General features: G+C 42.7%; 2 protein-coding genes across 2 annotated transcripts in view; one reads left to right on the forward strand and one right to left on the reverse strand.

Annotated features, from left to right (window-relative positions):
- FRMD7 (FERM domain containing 7) overlaps positions 1 to 16,741 on the forward strand; it is a 28,320-nt gene extending 11,579 nt beyond the window's left edge. The window contains exons 3-12 of the mRNA XM_048513817.1: positions 115 to 157; positions 3,229 to 3,262; positions 5,545 to 5,642; positions 7,315 to 7,429; positions 8,010 to 8,157; positions 10,826 to 10,921; positions 11,916 to 12,079; positions 12,833 to 12,901; positions 14,089 to 14,164; positions 14,771 to 16,741. Coding sequence (XP_048369774.1) covers positions 115 to 157; positions 3,229 to 3,262; positions 5,545 to 5,642; positions 7,315 to 7,429; positions 8,010 to 8,157; positions 10,826 to 10,921; positions 11,916 to 12,079; positions 12,833 to 12,901; positions 14,089 to 14,164; positions 14,771 to 15,826 — 1,899 coding nt within the window. The 3' untranslated portion in view covers positions 15,827 to 16,741. The remainder of the gene's footprint in view (positions 1 to 114; positions 158 to 3,228; positions 3,263 to 5,544; positions 5,643 to 7,314; positions 7,430 to 8,009; positions 8,158 to 10,825; positions 10,922 to 11,915; positions 12,080 to 12,832; positions 12,902 to 14,088; positions 14,165 to 14,770) is intronic.
- Positions 16,477 to 18,973, reverse strand: part of STK26 (serine/threonine kinase 26) — a 35,155-nt gene continuing 32,658 nt past the window's right edge. Inside the window, exon 12 of the mRNA XM_048514024.1 lies at positions 16,477 to 18,751. Within this exon, the coding sequence (XP_048369981.1) occupies positions 18,727 to 18,751 (25 nt within the window). The 3' untranslated portion in view covers positions 16,477 to 18,726. The remainder of the gene's footprint in view (positions 18,752 to 18,973) is intronic.

Raw genomic sequence — 18,973 nt, forward strand, 5'->3', positions numbered from 1 at the left:
ATCAGCTGAAGCAATACAACCCATTCTATCACTTAGTTCTGTTAAGAGAGTTGATTTTAGCCAGAAAAAGAATTCTGAGATATTTACCATCTTTTTCATTTTGCGTTGTTACAGGCTTGGCTGGAACTTCTCAAACCCATAACAAAGCAGATTAAAAGTAAGTATTTTTTAAAAAGTTGCTGGCGGTGATGAAATGTTGCCCTCTTGGAAACCAAGAATTGGTCTGGTCAACTATTTTCCTCTCCCAATTACCATGATTAGTACATTGATTCTTCATTTATATGGTGTACCCAGTCAAATATGGTGTTTTTTACAAGGTACACCTGGCAGAGATCCCAACCCCAGGCCAGATTTGGATAGAAAGGTGGGTTAAGGACCAAAAAGGTTCAGTGTAGAACATCTTTGATACTGCACTTGCTGGCATTTAGACCTTCAAAGTGACAGGCAGCGTCACCAACTGAACACCTGCCATCAATATACCAGAGCTACTTGGGTTGGTGCAGTCCATGTACCTAGATGTCTCCATTGCCTGGGTTGTCCCTGGAAAGGCAGGCATCATGGTTTGTTGACTACATGCTTACAGCGCCAGCCAAGATTCCAGGAATCCACAGCCTGGACAAAGCCTAGCTGAATTGGTTAGAAGCCTTAGGTCTTCCTCACACATTCAGGCTGTGTATGAACAAAATGTTATTTGGGGGTGCTATTATTTGATAGTGTAACCTCAGCTTATTGGGTTCTATTGGGGCAATTACTTGGAAGGAGTTGCAAAGAACCAAATTTAAACAAAACAGTTTACTTCTCTTTACAAATAACATTAAACATCCCGACATTTAACATTCTGATTCAAGGTCCTGTTCAGGTTGCATTTCAAGTCCTTCTAGTTACAGTCTACTGATACTGCCAAGTCCAATTCTTCTTTGCAAGAGGGTTGGCTCCTGAAGACTCCAAGGGCTTGATGAACAGGTTGCAACATGATGAAGGTCTCCAGGAGACCTCCCACCCATTACAACCACAAAAGAAAACCCTGAAACAATAAACTCCAACATTTACAACATAGCCTTAAAAACAACAACTACTGACTTGGTGGTTACAACAATATTGCAATTACCTTAACAAGGTGTTAAGGGCTTATAGAAATCAAGGTCCGAGTCTGGTACCCTTGTCTTCTCCAAAGAGCTCTCTCCTGCAGCCTCTTGCTGCTCTGCGTCTCCACCCCTTACTGGGCCAACCCATTCTGGGCATGGGGGTTACAATAGCATCTGAAGAAGGGAGCCCCTGTTGGAAAACTTATCTGGAACTTTTACTGGCACCAAAACTTTTTAAATTCTATGTTAAGAGGATGTTAACTGTTACTGGATTGAATTTGATTGTACTATATTTGTTAATAAGCGATCTCCCCTGAGACAGGCCTTTGGCTGGGGCAGGGCGGAATACAAGCCCAAAATAAAATGAAGTAAAATAAGGTAAAGTAAAAGTTAGTCTTTAAAGTGCTGTCAAACTTCTGTTTTATTTTACTCTCAAAACAGCCTATGCTAATGAACAGTCTCCTCTCTATAGGAAGAACAGTTCTGCATGTAAGCAATAGAAGGTCATTCTGCACAGCTTTTAGTGATATCAGGACACCCCCCTCCCCCAAGAAAGCAAACCTGGAGGCAATCTTGCAACTTTTAAAATATTGTTGTCACTTAAAAAAATAAAATAGTGAATGGATATTTAATGTGTGGCCAAAATGAATGGGTGCATGCGACTTTATCAGGATTGGAACTGATGATTCGTAGAGCCCCCTCTGCAGAGTTTTAACAGGGTTAGGGAGGGATTTATTGATGTAAAAGTATGCTATCACCATCTGGGTATTGGTCTATCTATGGTTTAGACCTTAATCAGGGAATGTTTAATGATCTAATAGGTTTTAATTTGTGATTTTATATGTTGGAAGCTGCCCTGAGCCTGCAAGGGTGGCCTAAAAATGTAATAAAACAAACAAATAAATGATAACAAATGTCTGCCAACTAGGTGCTGTTGTGGGTTTTCCGGACTGCCAATTACACTGTAAGAAATAGAGAAAGTGGAATGCATCTTGCAGGATGAGAAAGAAATAAAACCAGAGGTGGGATCCAACCAGTTCTCACCACTTCTCTAGAAGTGGTTACTAATTTTTTCTGAGTGCCGAGAAGGGGTTTCTAAAGCAACCTCCCTGCCCAATAGGGATTGGAGGCGCATGTGTGCGGCGGCGCCACTGTTTGAATCCCACCACCATTGGAACCTGTTATTAAAATTTTTGGATCCCACCACTGAATAAAACCACAATTCCTGTCTTAATGTTTAGACTGTGTGCAGTCTCTGCAGAGGTGTAGCAAGGGGGGGAAACCGCCCAGTGAACTGGTGCATCCTCCACCCCTGTCTCGCCCCGGAACCCACAGGGGCGTGCGCCCGGTGCATCGTACACCCCCCAGCCCCCCTGGAGTTACACCTCTGAGTCTCTGTTTTCCTGATATGTGAGCAATGGTAATTTCACCTTGGTCATATCTGCAGTGGCCTGAGGTGATGTTACAATACAATGGAACCTCCATATTCAGAAAGAGTATACCTCTGAAAACAGGATCCTGGGGAAATACGAGGCATGACTACCAAATAAATGTCTCAGTTGTGAGCTTTCCAAAGATTACTGCAGGGTGGTTACTGCAGGAAATAAGAGACTGGTCTGGACAATAGTGAATCAAAGACAATGCACAGATGTGGCTGCATTAGCTTCTGGGGTCATGGCAGCTGTTGCCCAGATAAAATGAAACAATTGCCTTTTGCAGTGTTTGTGTCATTTTTGGGTAGTAGGTTGTTGTTATGCATTTTCATGAGTGCCACCAGACTGTCTCCCAGCTGAGCATCAAATAAACTCTCCTGAGCTGTGACTGTAACATATCAGATGGCCTTTTGCCCAGCTCTTCCCAATCCAAGGAGGATGGCAATTGTCATAGTAAATTGCCCTGTCACTGGCAGCTTCAGGAAAGGGGAGGCTCTAAGAAAATTAATAATGGCTTTGGCTCAAAACAGTAGTTTTGAACCATGACTATAGAGAGGCCCAGAGAATTCAGAAAAGTTGATGCCGTTGGCTGTAAGCGTGACGAGATTTGTAATTGTTCCCAAGATATATTTGATACCAAACTTATGAAGATGTTGTGTTTTAAGATCCTAAGGAGATTCTTTTCAAATTTATGGTGAAATTTTTCCCAGTGGATCCGGGTCATCTCAGAGAAGAGCTGACAAGGTACGTTTCTGGTTTTTCATGCTATATTGCTCTTGCGGTTTTCTTTCAGATTTTTTTTCCCCAGGAGGTTTCTGTAGGCAGCTGTCATTAAACGTGTAAATAATTCAGTCAACTGGGGAGAGAGAGTCTAGATATAACTCTGATATACATGTATCTTCTGCATTTTGTAAATATTCCTTTACTATGTGATCAGTAAAAATACAACTGATTTTTGGAGCAGAGAAAAGGAGGATTTGTACTTGGTTTATTAACCTCTAGGTGAGGCCTGATATTTCCAGTGTACACAAATCAGTTTCCCAGGAGGAAATGTCAGATTTGGAGGGTAGACTCTATAGTATACCATAAAGACTTAGGAGAAATAGAAGTCTTAGAGTGACATCAGATCCCCCACTGGACTTCCTCCTGTTCCCAGACTCTGCCCTCAACAGGTGACGCTTCCAAATCTCTAGGAATTTCCCAAGCTGGAGTTGGAAACCCTAGTATATAATCATCTAAATAAAACTGCATTTTAGGCGTAAAGTTATAGCAGAGGGTGAAGTTATAGCAGATGATGAAGTTGACTAACACAGTCTTTATCTGACTGCAGTAAATGTAACAACATCCCTGTTTTCAGAAAGCTTGTGTAAGAAAAGTTTCCAGTGAATTGTGTCCCCTATGTTGCCATTGTAACCACCCTTTTCTCTCCCCATGTTCCCTCCTGAGAACTTCTTCCTCACCTTGATAGGGTTGCCAACCTCCAGGTGGGGCCTGGAGATCTCCCAGAAAAATGGCTGATCTCCAGATATCAGCTTCTGTAGAGTAAACAGCTGCTCTTGAGGGTGGACTCTTTCCAAACCCTGCCCTCCTTAGGCTCCACACTCAGACCTCCCAACCTGAAGTTGGCAACCATATCTCAGGGTCACAGCACATATATGAAGTGTGAAAATATATCAACTTGGTAAACAACAACAATCAATATCAAGAAAGGCTGCTGAGTTTTAAAACACAATTCAGAGTGCTGGTTCTTACTTTAAAGTCCCTAAGTGGCTTGGGGCTGGCATTCTTGGAAAGTCTGCCTCTTTCTATACCAGCTGTTGTTAAGATCCTATTCCAAGTTCCACTCTTTGTGCCCCCAGCTGTGGAGATGAGACAGATGCAATCAGAGACAGGGTTTGTTTGTTTGTTTTTTGGTGGTGACACCTCGTGTTTGGCATACTCTCCCCCATAGCTTTCTTTACATGCTAAGTCAAAACATTTCACCCAGGCTTTTAATTGAGGAGTACCCATATTTCTAAACCTGTTTTAATGGTTTGCTTCTAGTGTAATACTAATTTATGAATATTATTTTTGGCTGCTGGATGTTTTAGGCTGGGAGGGATTGGAGGGAGGGATTGTTTTAAATGGCTTGCTTGTTATTGATAACTGCTTACAATTTTGTTGTATTGGTTTTACTTTATGAACCATCTCAGGCATGGAGAGGCATTGTATATAATATCTAAGTAATAAACATGGTAATGCATACATACCCCTATGAAGGAGCAAGGCTATATCTGTACTCATGTATGCCCAAACTGGCACTCAAATTCAGTGTTCCAAGTTAATCTCAGCTTTTACTTTAAAAGCCAATCAGACAAAACAACCACCCAAGATTTTTGTTTCATGCTATGAAAATAGCTTGAAAATTTTTTGTAACAGCTGGTGAAATGTTTTTGTATCAGTGGGCGAGAGAAATTACGGACATTACTGATTTTATTAGTTTCCCATCCTGCAAGGTGGGGCAGAAGCAGGGCTTCCCGGGTCTCCTCATAACTCCTTCCACATAACTAGCAAACATAACTGAATGTATGCTTAATAATCAAACCCATTTAAATTGGCATAAGTTATATGGGAATCCATTTTGCCATCTTGCACGTGAGTTAAAAACAAAGGTAAACAAATTTGACCTGTTAATCTTGAAGGGCTGTAAACTGGGAATTCTGCTGGTAGAGTAGATGAAGGGTAACAACAAAGGCTGGATTCTTCCTTTAAAAGAAAGGAGGAAGTTGTGGTTCTCAGGAGTCTGGGTTATACTCTGCACTGGCAATGTATGAAATTCCCCAGGAACTAAATGATTTAGAGGGGAGTGCAGAACCACATGAAATCAGACATGAGCCCAGATAATGTGCCAGAGTGTGTACTGCAGCCTGCAGCTGCCCTGTGGAACTGGCTGACATAGGTTGTACTATTGTCCCAGGACTGTCTATGTCTCATGGATGGCTTGTGGGAGGGATTCATACTAGTAACATCTCCATTCTGGTTTTTAGATACCTTTTCACTCTCCAAGTCAAGAAGGATCTAGCCTGTGGAAGACTGACATGCAGTGATAACAGTGCAGCTTTGATGGTGTCACACCTTTTGCAGTGTACGTACAGCGTAAGCTGGGATGTGCATGGGTGCTCTGCAGGAGGAGGAGGAAAAGAGGTGAGGGAGGAGTAGCAGCTATGCTTTCAAATTTCAGGCCTCTAAAGGGTGGGTAACTGCAGGATGGATGACAGATGCATCTTTTCTCTCCTTTGCTAGAAGAACCAAAATACATTCCAACCCCCACAACTCTTAAAAGGTACAGGAGGGCTGCCTTCTTTTGTATCCGTCATCACATTCTGCACAGCTAGACTGGAGTCCAGTTGCACCTTAGAGACCAATAAGGTTTCAGAAGTCAAAGCACATATCCCGAGGTGTTTCTGGACTCCAACCTAGAACAATCTAGTTGTTCTAGTGCAAACCAACATGGCTGCCTTTTGAAAGCATATTCTGCATATCCTTTCAGCAGCTCAAGAAAACTAATGGCAGGTTAAAGTTGTCCAGTTTATAATGTTCTTCCTCTTGACTGTTCTTATCTGTTATTTCCTCTGTTTTTGACTCCTAGCAATACAGATAAGCTCAGTTCTTCCTTGGAACATTTCCCTAACCCCTTTGAGTTGTTCTTATTTGTCTGTGGTTGCCCGCATGGTATAACAGTTAAAGTGTTGGCTTAGAATCTGGAAGTCGCTGGTTCAAATCCATTCTCTTCTATTTAAGCTCATTTGGTGGCTTTAGGCTAGTAAATCTCTCTCAGCCTAACCAACCTCACATAGTTGCTGTTGCAAGGATAAAATGGAGGAAAAACAAGCTGTAAGTTGCTTTGGGTCCCACTGGGAAGAGTAGCAGTTAAAAAAAAGTAAAATAAATGACATCCTCCTAATTTATTTGCTTTCATTTGTCAAGTGGTTCTCATCTTAAATTCATAGAGCTTTGGATGAGGGAAGAGGCTACATTTCCTCCACTGTCGAGGATGTTCTTGGATTCATAAACATAGACAAGGGGAGGGTTGCCAACTCCAGCCTAGGAAATTCCTAGAGATTTGGGGCAGTGCCTGTGAAGGGAGAAATCTGGAGAGGGATTTCACTTAGAATATATGATGTACCATAGAATTTGCTCCCTGTAGCTGCCATTTCCTCCAGTAGTTTGCAGATCAGTTGTAATTCCAGGAAAACCTTTGACCCATCTGGATGTTAGCTACTGTAGACACGAGAAGTGTAGACTAGCATAGATGGGTGCAGACTAGCATAGATAACTCTGCCCTATTAGTGCAACTATAACTTGCAAAATCTTTATGAACAAAACGCTGTAACACCCCCTCCTCAAAAGAAACCCCTATGTAACAGAAGTAAATAAAAGGCAGTATTATCGAGCAATTGTAAAACCAGCAATTAAATTAATAATGTGAGAAAAGTCCTGTTATGCATGCGCACCTATTTTTGATCTCTGCTACAGAGGGCATGCAGAGCAGGGCTCCCAACATTTGTTCCGTGGTCATAGATATACTCATATGAATAGTAGTGGTGCTCCTGTCCATTGGGGATCTAGCCTGGCTATTACCACATATCGTCCACACCAGTTTTGCTCTGCCCGAGTCTTATAGATGTGCCTCTTAGGGCCCTTCCGCACATGCAGAATAATACACTTCCATTCCACTTTCACAATTGTTTGCAAGTGGATTCTTCCATAGAAATTCTTCCATAGAAATTCATAGTTTGGGTGTTCTCTCATTACAGCTGCACTGGGGGACTTTCATGAAGAAATGGATCAAAAGCACCTAGAGACGCAGAAATATTTACCAAACCAAGAGCATCTGCAGAACAAAATCATGCTTTATCACAAGAAACACGTGTGAGTCCATGTTTCCATACAGTGGCAACCTTGGGCTTTATTGGTGCAGTGTCAATTCTCAGGGGTTCTGTGTGCGTAGTTCAACTAAGATGTTGAAAAATTTGGGTAACTAAGAGCTGAATTTCCTGTAGTCTGAGTAGCTCCTGCAAGCTCAGTTGATGCTCAGTCTCAACATTTTATACCTTTAATAGGTTCTGAGGTAGGCTGAGATTGTACATGCCTGAGATTCCACATGTCTGATGCACAGAGGCCACGAAGAAGAACTTGCTTATTAAAGCAAACAAAGCCAAGCTCCTGTTTTTCTTTGTTTCTGCAGATTTACAGCCCTGCCTATAATGTATGTTTGCCTATCAAAGCGGAGGACTTAAATGTGCTTCCAGAAAATCTGTGGTTAACATGCTTGCCTTGAAGCTGTTAAATCACTGGGCATTGTGTCTGGGTTAAGCCTCAGACTTGCCATTCTAGGAGGTACCAAAAATGGATGAAACACCCCTGTGGAGATCAGAAGGGTGGAGAGACCCACCACACTTAATAGGATAAAGTATCCACAGTTGAAATCCAGATTTTTTTTCCTTTCCAGAGGGAAAACTCCAGCAGAATCTGATGGGCACCTTTTGGACATAGCCAGGAAACTCGACATGTTTGGGATCAAGCCCCACCCAGCCAGTGATGGGGAAGGGACCCAGATTAATTTGTCTGTCGCACACATGGGAGTGGTGGTTTTACGGGTAAGGAGGAAAGCCCTTTCTTTTTCAAAAAAGGCTCAGGAGACAAATGTGCTGCGTAGCTTTGATGGATTTTGTAGGCTGATTCCCAACATATTCCGTCTCCAAAGAAAAGCCATGAAATGCAGCATTTCTGCTCATCGTCCCCTTTTGGGAATCATTATGACATCTGCATCCAGCAGTTAAGAGAGGCAGTACACAGAATGCCCAAGAATAGAGAATAGATACATTACAACCCAGCCCTTTGTCATTGGTGCAATGTATAAATGTGGTTGTTTGCAGATAATGCACCTAAAAGATACCAAGTGCTTTAAAAACTACCAGACTCACTGGCCTGTGCTTCAAGAACTTTACAACCCACTCCCACCTGTACCTTATGCACAAGTTAAAGTCCATTTGTTCAGTGGACTTCAGGGCAATAAAGTATACAGTTCAAAGGACTGCAGCCTAAGTTAGTGTTACCAACCTCAAGTCATCTGAAGTACGTAAAGACCAGTTCCCCGGAAGAAATGGAAACTTTGGAGGGTGGATTCTATGGCATCACGTCCCCACTGACTAGTTCCCTCCCTTTCATAAATTCTGTTTTCTCCAGGCTCTGTCCCCATCTCTCAAGGAATTCCCGAAGGCACAATTAGCAACCCTAGCAGCTTTCCAATAAAATCCAGACAGCAATCAACTGCAAGCAAACAAACAAAAAATAGACAAATTTCTCCCTCCATCCATGGACACTTGAGTTCAATTCAGCAGCATCAGAAGAAACATAGTTTCTCCCCACCCAACAGAATTCTGTGAGCCAGAAACTGGAAAACAGCAGGTCTCGACAATTGCTTCCATCCTGGAAGGTGCTTCGCAGTGCTATCCTAAGTAGAAATATGTTACTGTGTGTAGGATTGGTATTGCTAGAGTCTCCCCTGCTCAGCCCACCACAGGCCTAGCCAAAAGAGGAGCCAGGCAGCTGCCTTTGATGTGGGCACCTCCACTCAAATCGTCTCTGTCTTTCCCTGGTGAACCAAAACATTGCGATGTCAGAACTTGGTGTTACATGGTAGCGAGACATATCTTGACCATATAATCTTCTGCCAAAAATAGCCATCTAATTTTAGGGCAATTACATGGTACTGGGACTCCACGGCATATTTGCAGAGCAAACCCATACTTTGGTTGGTGTTTGCTGTGTAGTGTGGCTGCTACAAGGCCTCATGTCTAACTAGGGAACTAAAAACAAACTAAACTAAAACCCAGAATCATTTCCCCAGCTTTTAACTATTCACAGAGATGAGAATGTATGCAGGAATCCATCACACCAAACTGCACCAAATCAAAAAGAAAAATTATCGTGCCTGCATTATCTGCCTGCCTGCCTGCCTGCCTGCTTTATAATATCCACTGAAATTACAACAGGAAACTAAGTGATAACAGCAATACATTCCATAAAATATCAATATGAAGCAGAAGAAGTGAAGCATTAGCAAAGTAAAGATCTTCTTCAAAACCATGTCTTCTGCTGAACAACAATAAAATCCCCACCAAGCGGTAAAAGGATTTCTCCAGGGAGGTCATTCTACGACTGTGGCACTAGCCCCCAAAAGACCCCCATAAAGCATTCCCTATGCTGCTTTTTAGTCGTTCCCCAGTTTTATTAGTTGTGTTATACCACGGTGCTGCTGGTGGGTGCCATTATGTTCTCTGATGGCCACCAAATGTTTTAAGGAGCTTGGGCTCTTGCTCAACAAGGCTTCTGATTGACTTAATTGGCTGTGCAGGATTTTTAAAAATGCAGCTTTGGCAGCAATGGCCACCATAGCACAAGAGTCCGCACTGTGTTGATGAAGTTAAACTGTGGCAGCCATTTTTGTGCAGCCATTTTGTGGCTGCACCCACCATGATGTGTCAGAATTCAAAAATGTACCAGCAGGTTCAAAAAGGTTAAGGACTTCCTGTATTGTACTGTTCTTTGTTGTTTTAGCTTCAGTCTCAACAGAAAGGTGGACTATAAATAAAGTGACTAAAAATAAATCCAAAAGAAACATAAATATGCTGTGGAACTCAACTGCTGATGGCCAGGAGGCACACAGAAGAGTCTCAGACGGGAGAGTCTTTAAAGATTGTTTGTAAAGTGCTATCCAATCACAGCTGACTTATGACAACCCCAGCAAGGGGCTTTCTAGATAAGTGAGAAGCAGGGGTGGTTTGCCATTGCTTTCCTCTGCAGAGTCTTCCTTGGAGGTCTCCCTTCCAAGTACTGCTTAGCTTCTGAGATCTGATGAGATCAGGCTACACCATGCCACTTTATCTATCCCTTGGAGATTTGCTGGGATAAAATAAAATATATAAATGTTTACAATGAAAAATCAGGCAGGCACATGAGAACAGTGTTGGGGAGGGCTGGCATATTAAGTGATAAAGATCTACTTACAGGTTAATACTGCCATGCGGGGGCAGGATGTACACTGCCGTTCTGGGGTTCTTGATGGCTCACTAGTGAAGTCCTTGATAATGCATGGCTTTTCATTTTTCATTCATGTTGTAAGGGTGGCCAGTGTCCCATCCCGCCCCTCCCTCCCCCCCCCCACCCCACACACACAGTGGACATGAAATGAAAGCTGGGATGCCTGGGCTCATCTTCCCTCCTCTTGCATAACTTGCACAGCTTGTCTGCTTACTTTCGTAGGGGAATACAAAAATTAACACGTTCAACTGGGCCAAAATTCGCAAGCTGAGTTTTAAGCGGAAGCATTTCCTTATTAAGCTGCATGCCAATGTCTCAGTAAGTAACATTTTGCTGCCTTTGTGTGGTTTAATACCACAGAATGTACACTGTCGTTAATTCTTGTCCAGATGTCCAGGGCCATTCACCCCTTCCTAGACAAGCTCAACAGATTGTCAAAAGCCTCAAAAGCCTTTGACAATACAAAACTCAACAAAGTTGCTAGCCCTTCAGCTCTGCACCCCTAAGCTCCAAACAGAGAAAGCTGCAGGGAATTGGCTGTGCTCCTCCTACAATGAGAGGCTTCCCAGTGCGGGCAGCCCTGTACCATGCTGTGAGCTTGCCTAGAAATTGAGTATGGCCATCCAATAGGCGTTCTAAATAGTCTTTGGCATGTATACTAGCCAGAAGTCTGTCAGGTTTGCTTGATAAAGGAGGAACGGGGTTTCTGGGTCTTTCCCCAGCACCAGTAACTGGCTCCTGGAACAGAGACACTGTTCTGTTTCTGTCTACAATTGTCTGTAAGGCTGTTAATGAAACTAGCAAATGCCTGTTAAGCATTCAGGGCAGACAGTGCAAGAATCTGCAGAGCAGAGGCCTACACGTTGTTTTCTTCAGGGGATATCACATGGAAGAAGCCTGATCACCCAGGGGAGCAGGCTTTGCCTCCAACTGCACTTTATCACCAAATGTACTTTTCTACACAGAAATGAGTGGCAGTCGTTCAATGGTGATATAGAAGAAAATAATCTTTTTGCTGGCTTCTTTTATAGTCAGTTTGCTTGCCTTTCACCCTAATGGGACCCCAAAGTGGCTTGCTTTGTTCTGCTCTTCTCCATTGTATCATCACAACCACCCTGCAAGGTAGGTTAGGCTGAGAGTATGTGACTAGCCCCTAGTCATCCAGTAAGCCTCCATGACAGAGTGGGGATTCAAACCTGGGCCTCCCGGATCCTAGTCTAATACTAACCACTACACCATGCTGGCTCTCAGGGGGAAAAAAAATCAAACGAAACTGTTCCTAATAATCTAACATGGTTCTCCTCCTCCTCAGGCTTTGTGCAAGGATACGCTTGAGTTCACCATGTCCAGCCGTAATGCCTGCAAAGCCTTTTGGAAGATGTGCGTCGAGTACCATGCGTTCTTCCGCCTCTCTGAAGAGCCCAAGTCAAAGCCTAGAGCCTTTCTGTGCAGCAAAGGCTCTAGTTTCCGATACAGGTTACTCATACCATGGAACTTGTTTTGCTAACATTTTTTGGCTTCCATCCTGCATATGGAATTCTGGGAGGAATAGGAGGAAGGTTGTGTCTTTGTAGAGCCCTGTGTAAGCTTGGCTTCCCCTGAGGATGCCCTGCAGTGGTTAGGGACCACAGTCTCTGTGGAATTACCTGTTGCTTAACAATCCTTGCAGTTGTAGCAGCTGGATAGTTTGCCCCAGTGAGCACTGTTGAGAATCCAGTTACTAGAATACCAACCCCAACCCCCCCACCCCCCCGCTTATGGGCAACTCAATTGAAAGATGGTATGCACGAGTAGTAGATTTTGGAGGGTCCTGTTAAAGGGCCTCTGCATTAATCTGGTTTAGAGATGCTCCGAAGGGGGAGGGATAAAAGTCTAACTCATAAATTTGACCCTGTGATCTCTGTATTAGAACCAACATAGCATAGTGGTTAAATTGGTTCTGCCATGGAAGCTTGCCAGGTTACCTTGGGCCAATCATAGTCCTTTAGCCTAGCCTATCCCACAGGGGTGTTGTTGAGTGATGTGAGGGAAAGGGAAATGATGTGCTAAACAAGCTTAGGTCTGCACTATGGAGAGAAAAGCCAGATATGTCTTGATCTGGGCTGCTTCTCATGCTGTCCAGCTCAATTATTTCCCTGCTGATGAACATGGGTTATGTTGCATGCAGTGTGTGTGAAGGTTTGAGCAGGAAGCACCATGTTCACAAGTTTCCTGTCCTTAAAATCGCAGTGGAAGAACACAAAGGCAGCTGCTGGAAAATGGGACAAAGAGGAGATTGAAGAGCTTGCCGTTTGAGAGGTTTGAGTTTTCCAATGCTTCATTAGCCAACCACCTAAGCGTTTCCCCTCTAAATAAAAACCTTGTGGGTAATATCTCAAGAGCGTGAAGATACATCAAATGAAATTATTCAAAATAATTGAGTTAACCACACCCAGCGAACAGCTTAGTCTTATCCAGTGCTGAAGCAACTTTGTCTGGCTCTGCAGAGTGCTGTGCATTGCAACTGTGTGTTAATCACAGAAGTTGCTGCAAGCAACCCTAGGCTGTAGCATGTAGAGTGTTGAGATACCTTAAGACCACCTCAATCTGTGAAGAGCAGAAACTGCTGCAATTTATAGGTTATGAAAGTTCATGCATGGAGTACATCAGACATGAGGCTAAGCTACATTTCATGCTGGGCTGCAGCAGTTCTCACTGCCCAAGTGGATTATCTGTCTGGCAAATAGCTGCACCCCAGACCCAAAGCAAGCTGTATTAGTTCATGGGTGGGACACGTACCATATGTCCACTCATTTTACTTCTCGCATTAACCAGTTTTAAAGTGTAGCTTTGTGGATGCAGTACCACTGTGCTCATATCAATTCCTCTGAGTGTGTTCAGAGACTGCTGTACACAATTGCTCCCAGAAATAATTGTGTCTGAACAAAAGGTATGCACAATTAGTAGCACCGGAATAACACCTGTTGAAATCAATCAATGCATATACCAAAGTATCCAGTGTAGCCTAAAGTAATACATCGTTCAATTCAGGCAGCTTGAACACACCAGTGATGCTCTCTAAGCAATATATTTGCAATTTTATTTAGTCAAAGTAAATATCAACAAACTACAACTGTTTCAAATCACTCCATATTTTAACAGGATACTGAACAGGTTTCTAGCTGCTGTTGACAAACCTCCAAAGTCAAATATGGTTCGACTGCTGTCAACAGGAAAGATTTAACAACTTCAGTTCTAACTTGTTGTCATCAATATGACTTAAATGCATTTAACAGTTCAAACACACATTTGGTTCACTGTGCTAAATTATACAACACTCTTTCAAGCCCCCCTTCACCAGTATTACATCCAAAGGTCCAGCTGAAGATAGTAAGCTGCTGGGCAATAGTGCTTAATACTGACTATTGCTATGGTATTATAGATCAATGCAGTAGACTTGGGCTGTCTTAACACAATACAACCACTCCATCTTGTTTGAATTTCAGAAAACACTATCCCTCTCGGTATCATGAAAGGCAGTGTCGCTCATCACCTGATCTTCTTACAGATGTTTCCAAACAAGTATGTAATTTTTTGGGGGTGGGGGTGTTAGGGTGAGAGGAAGACTTGAATGGGTACATCATGAGAGTTTAGGGCAGTGTTTACCAACCTTTTCGATGTCACGATACCCTTGACCTCACTCTTCATATCTCACGGTACTCCTGCCATCCCCCCCACCTTCCCCTCCCAGTGCCCCTGCTTGCACCACCCCCACCTTCCCCTCCCAGGGTGAAGGGAAGAACTGGGGGGGGGGGGCAGGAAGTGGCTGCTGACCTTGTGGTAGGCCCTGCCCCGAGCCAGCTCCATGTCCTTGCTGGCACCGGCAGGAGACACCACAAAAGTGAGGGGGGGTAGCATTGCCACGGTACCCCTGGGACATGCTCACGGTACCCCAGGGTACCACGGAACCCTGGTTGAAAATCACTGGTTTAGGGAATGACTTATAAACTGGGCAAAAAACACTTCCTATCTTTAATGATGAGCAGAGTACTGCTTTGTCATTCCCTGCTGTATAAAACAATCTCTTGGGAAATTAAATACACTATACAGTTCTAGCCAAAGCATTGTCATAAAAGGGTATCACTGCAGCACAGCACATTCACACCTCATCTGTTGCTCTCCTTTCAGATGGAGGACTTGCGGCTGGTGTATGGCTCTATAGGAAGCTATCACAATGCCAATGGAGTTCACACATCCGAGCCTATGCTAGACAGCAGGCGCAGGAACTCTGCAGTGGAAGTGACTTTTACTGCTGAATTAGAGCGGTCCAAACCTGAAGCAGATCCCTCACTGCTGCCCCATTCCCAAAGCAGCTGTGCCTTCCCACTGATTTACACTGAACCAGAGCACGATTGGGAACCAGCTGACATCTATGAGCAAAGGATTCCACTGACCTCCTTCCAGCCAGACTACAAATTTGTTGGGAACAACAAAAGCACATCTGTTGGCAACATCAGAGAAGTGACCCCAAGGCAGATGACTTACACAGATGTACCCTATGTGGCTCCTATCAACCAGCACCTGGATGTAGGTGGTCCCCAAGTCTTCTTCTATGTGGACAGGCCACCCCAGTTTGCAAGGCATACAGCCATGGGCTTTGCTGAGGAAACAGCCAGAGGAATGAGCATCCCTGTTGTGGCACCTATGAAGCTTCCAAGGAGAAGTCCAGATGTGGTACGAACAAGGGCTATTGAGCCAGCAGTTCTTCCCAGAAGTAGCTACTTTAGTAGTATTAGCATGGAGCAGGAAGACGATGAGGCCAGTGTTTTTGACTATGGCAGCCAGGAGCAGCTTCCCAAAAGATCCTGGAGTCAATCTGATATGAAGACTCTCCGATTCCCCTACGGCTCAGAGTTCCATCCTCTAGGGCCATGTCCTGTCCTGAGCAGCAGGAAGATGGATTTTCTACAATATGTGCTGGCCCAGCCAAGGTTTCCAGAAGCCCCCAGAGTCCAGCAGACACCTGAACGCTATGTGGGTACTGGGACAGAGTCCAGCGACTCTGATTCTGACCTTTTTCCAGACTATTATTCTCTCTATGGCAGAGGGGTCAAAGCACCCAGGACAAGGGTCCGTCTTTCCTCTGGAAGCCTCCAGCTTGAGGAGGAGGATGAAGAGATTTGTCTTGCTACTGCCAGCACTGAGGATAGGACTTCGGTGGAAGCATCCAGTTATTGTACTTAAAAGTAACAGGACTGGGTTAAGCTAAGCTGATCTTGACAATCAAATTGAACAAAAAGGAGGCCCCTTTCTAGGTACTGCTGCTTTTGCAGACATGATTAAAATTGAAAAATTTAATAGAAGCCTTCTTCAGCAGGATCTGAAAATTATGCATTAATACTTTTTTTTAAATGCAGCCAAAAGGGGGAAGGTTATAATGTGCAGGCAGCACAGTCAATTTCATAGAAGCACTTGAGTCTCACTTGGGCAACAAATAAATCCACTGGCATCTCCCCAGTGATCAAGACACAAAATGTAATGAAATAAAATTAAATAAAAAGGGTGGGTGAAGTTTCTTTCATGGACTGAAGGCTCCAGATTGAGGTCAAGCACCATAGCATTCCCTCTCCTCCTCCTAAAATGGGTCCCAAAAGGAAGCGAGATGTGCATGAAATCTTCTTTTTCAAATGATGTCACCCTTGGTCACGATTACCGGCCAGAAGTATCTACGTGGATGTTACGTGTACCAGAAACAGCATACCATGGTTCTGGCAGTTAAGGAACAAAAAGGTACTCCTGTCTCCAGCTGGCAAGAGACTTTGGAAAGGGTGTGGTTGGACATATGTCATCACAGTTTCAGAAAAGTAACACTGAAAAATAAACTACTGCCGTTAGCCATTTGATATGATTTATTTCTAACAGGTTCTCCAGTGCGAAGTCACTGGAAGCTGAAAACAACTTGAAATCAGAGTAGAATTTTGAAAATGTGACATTCCCTTACAGAAGTATGTACAAAAGACAGGATGCTCTTCTTCCCACTATTTGAGGTTTAAAAAGCATATGGTATCAGACAATTAGGACCGCAGATGTTTACAGAACTTAAATATTTATTTTTAAAAACCATTCAACCTCTGCTGCCCTGCCCCCCCCACCCCCCCACCCCAAAACATTGAAAGAAGCGTCATCTATAAACAGATTTACAGGACTAATAACTACAAAGAAGAGCACTATAATTTTGCTTCGGTGATGCAGTTATTGTGTAAAGCTTCAGATCAACTGTATTTACAACTTTTACTGCTTTTACATTTATAAAAATATTTTTATTTAATCCATAACATTATCATTTTCAAAAACTATGTCCAGACTTTTTTTCCTCAGATATAAATTCTAATTGTGTTTCAGTTATATAGCAGATGAAAGATTTCTTTTAACAAACATTTCTTTAAAATTAAAACAAAGGAGTTAAAAGTAATTTTTTTTACAGTATAGGCACCATTGAAAGTAATTGCCCTTGGCATTTCTAACCACCATCTCTCACCAGTGTCTTTATATCTTTTTTTAAGGATACAATGGCAACTTTTAACTAAAAAAAATCATTATTTGCTTGCACACTATTAACTTTGTTTCAATATTTGGCAGGTATTTTTCAAATCCTTTAAAATGACTTTTGTGCAAAAACAAAAATGTGCAGATCCAAACCATAATATTAAACACATCCAGCCTTTTTATCAAAAATAAATTTACACCAACAGTTCCACAGATAAGGACTGAAATACAACCCCACTTCAAACTTCAGCATAATATACATACTGGGTTGAAAGGAAAGGAAATAAAGAAAGAAAAGGATATTACCCATTTAAACAGTACCATAAATATATAACTGAAAGCAAGTTTATCATTTCATCTACCTTCTATGGGAAAAAAATCACTCTGTACTGCACAGTACTATCTTTTTGTGAAAGAATATCTATAACTCAATTATTTGCATATTAACTGGTAAATACATATTTAAAATACAGTTGGGGAAATTAAACATATCATGGTGGATGTGCTGTATGTAATGTACTTTAAGAATGTGTTATAAATATTTTACAGGAAAAACACCACCACACAAACGCTAGTGTCACACATTTTATACCTGCTTATCAGGTACCTATCACATGCCATGGTATCCTCCCAATTCCCCCACCCCAAACATAAAATGAACTGCTTTTTGGAAAAAAAAAACTAAAAAAGGAAGAAATAATTCAGATAAACCATATTTCTATTTGTGTCCATTATTGCCAGAAGCCGTCCTGCCCCCGTCAACTGTATTGCTTTAAAATTTCCTTCCATGATGAATGACTTGAAACCCTGCCTTAAAAGATACTACATACAAAGTATACACTGTGACTAAGCTATACCAGCTGCTACGTGTGAACTTGCAGAGCTATCGACATATTGCTCTCAAATGTAGGTGATCAAAGAGCTGCCTAAAATACTGTACCAGTTTTCAGAAGAGTTGATATTGTCGCAGGTTTACGACACTCCCAGGGGCCTAAAGAGACACTATGGTCTTCAAGCAGGTGGCTACAGCAACATCCTACAGTCTAAGGTGCTCTCACGTATATTCCTGTGAAAAGCTACTTCTTAAAGTCTAATTTTAGTGATTCAGAAAAAGCTATAACTTATCCATACCAAATAATGATGATAACATTAAGACTGGGAATCCCCTTCTTTTGGAGAGTAACAAAATGTTGCTGCAGATGTACTGCCCATGAACTCAAGTAAAGGGGTGCAGTCCACAGTATCTGGAGTAACAGGCACACCCAAGATTCTGCACATTGAGATTGGCAACTGGTAGCCCCTGATTAGATCTAGAAGCAAAAACTGCGCCTCGCCATTTTTAAAATCCGATTAAACAGGTGAAATCTACAATATTAAAAGTTGCTCTTTACAAAAAGAATGTCCCGGAAATACAAAAAAAGCGGGTATACCCATCACAAAAGAGTGGAGGTAAGTCCTTTCAAATCCCCGATCATTAAATATGTCACAATGATCCAAAAAGGCACAAGGAGCTCATGAGCAAAGCATTGCCAAGCTTATAGTAGGTTTTGGTGGGCTATACTGGATCCGTGTGGAACAGCAATCCGTGACAAAGTTTCTTAGGAGGAGTCATTAACAGAAAACCTGAAATGAGACACATACAAGAAGAAAGTGTTTGCCATCCATCACATCTACTAAATAGTGATGTCAGTTCTTAGAACACATTGCTTCCACTTAACCATTCTTCAGCCTCTTCCTTCCCGTTTCATTAATTCATGCCCCAATCCAGCAGTACATGAACCTACCCATCCACCACGCTGCCAGTGTACTATCCCAGTACCTCTCTGAGTGATGTAATCAGCAGTG

Source organism: Sphaerodactylus townsendi, linkage group LG13 (assembly GCF_021028975.2).
Source record: "Sphaerodactylus townsendi isolate TG3544 linkage group LG13, MPM_Stown_v2.3, whole genome shotgun sequence".
Taxonomy (NCBI): domain Eukaryota; kingdom Metazoa; phylum Chordata; class Lepidosauria; order Squamata; family Sphaerodactylidae; genus Sphaerodactylus; species Sphaerodactylus townsendi.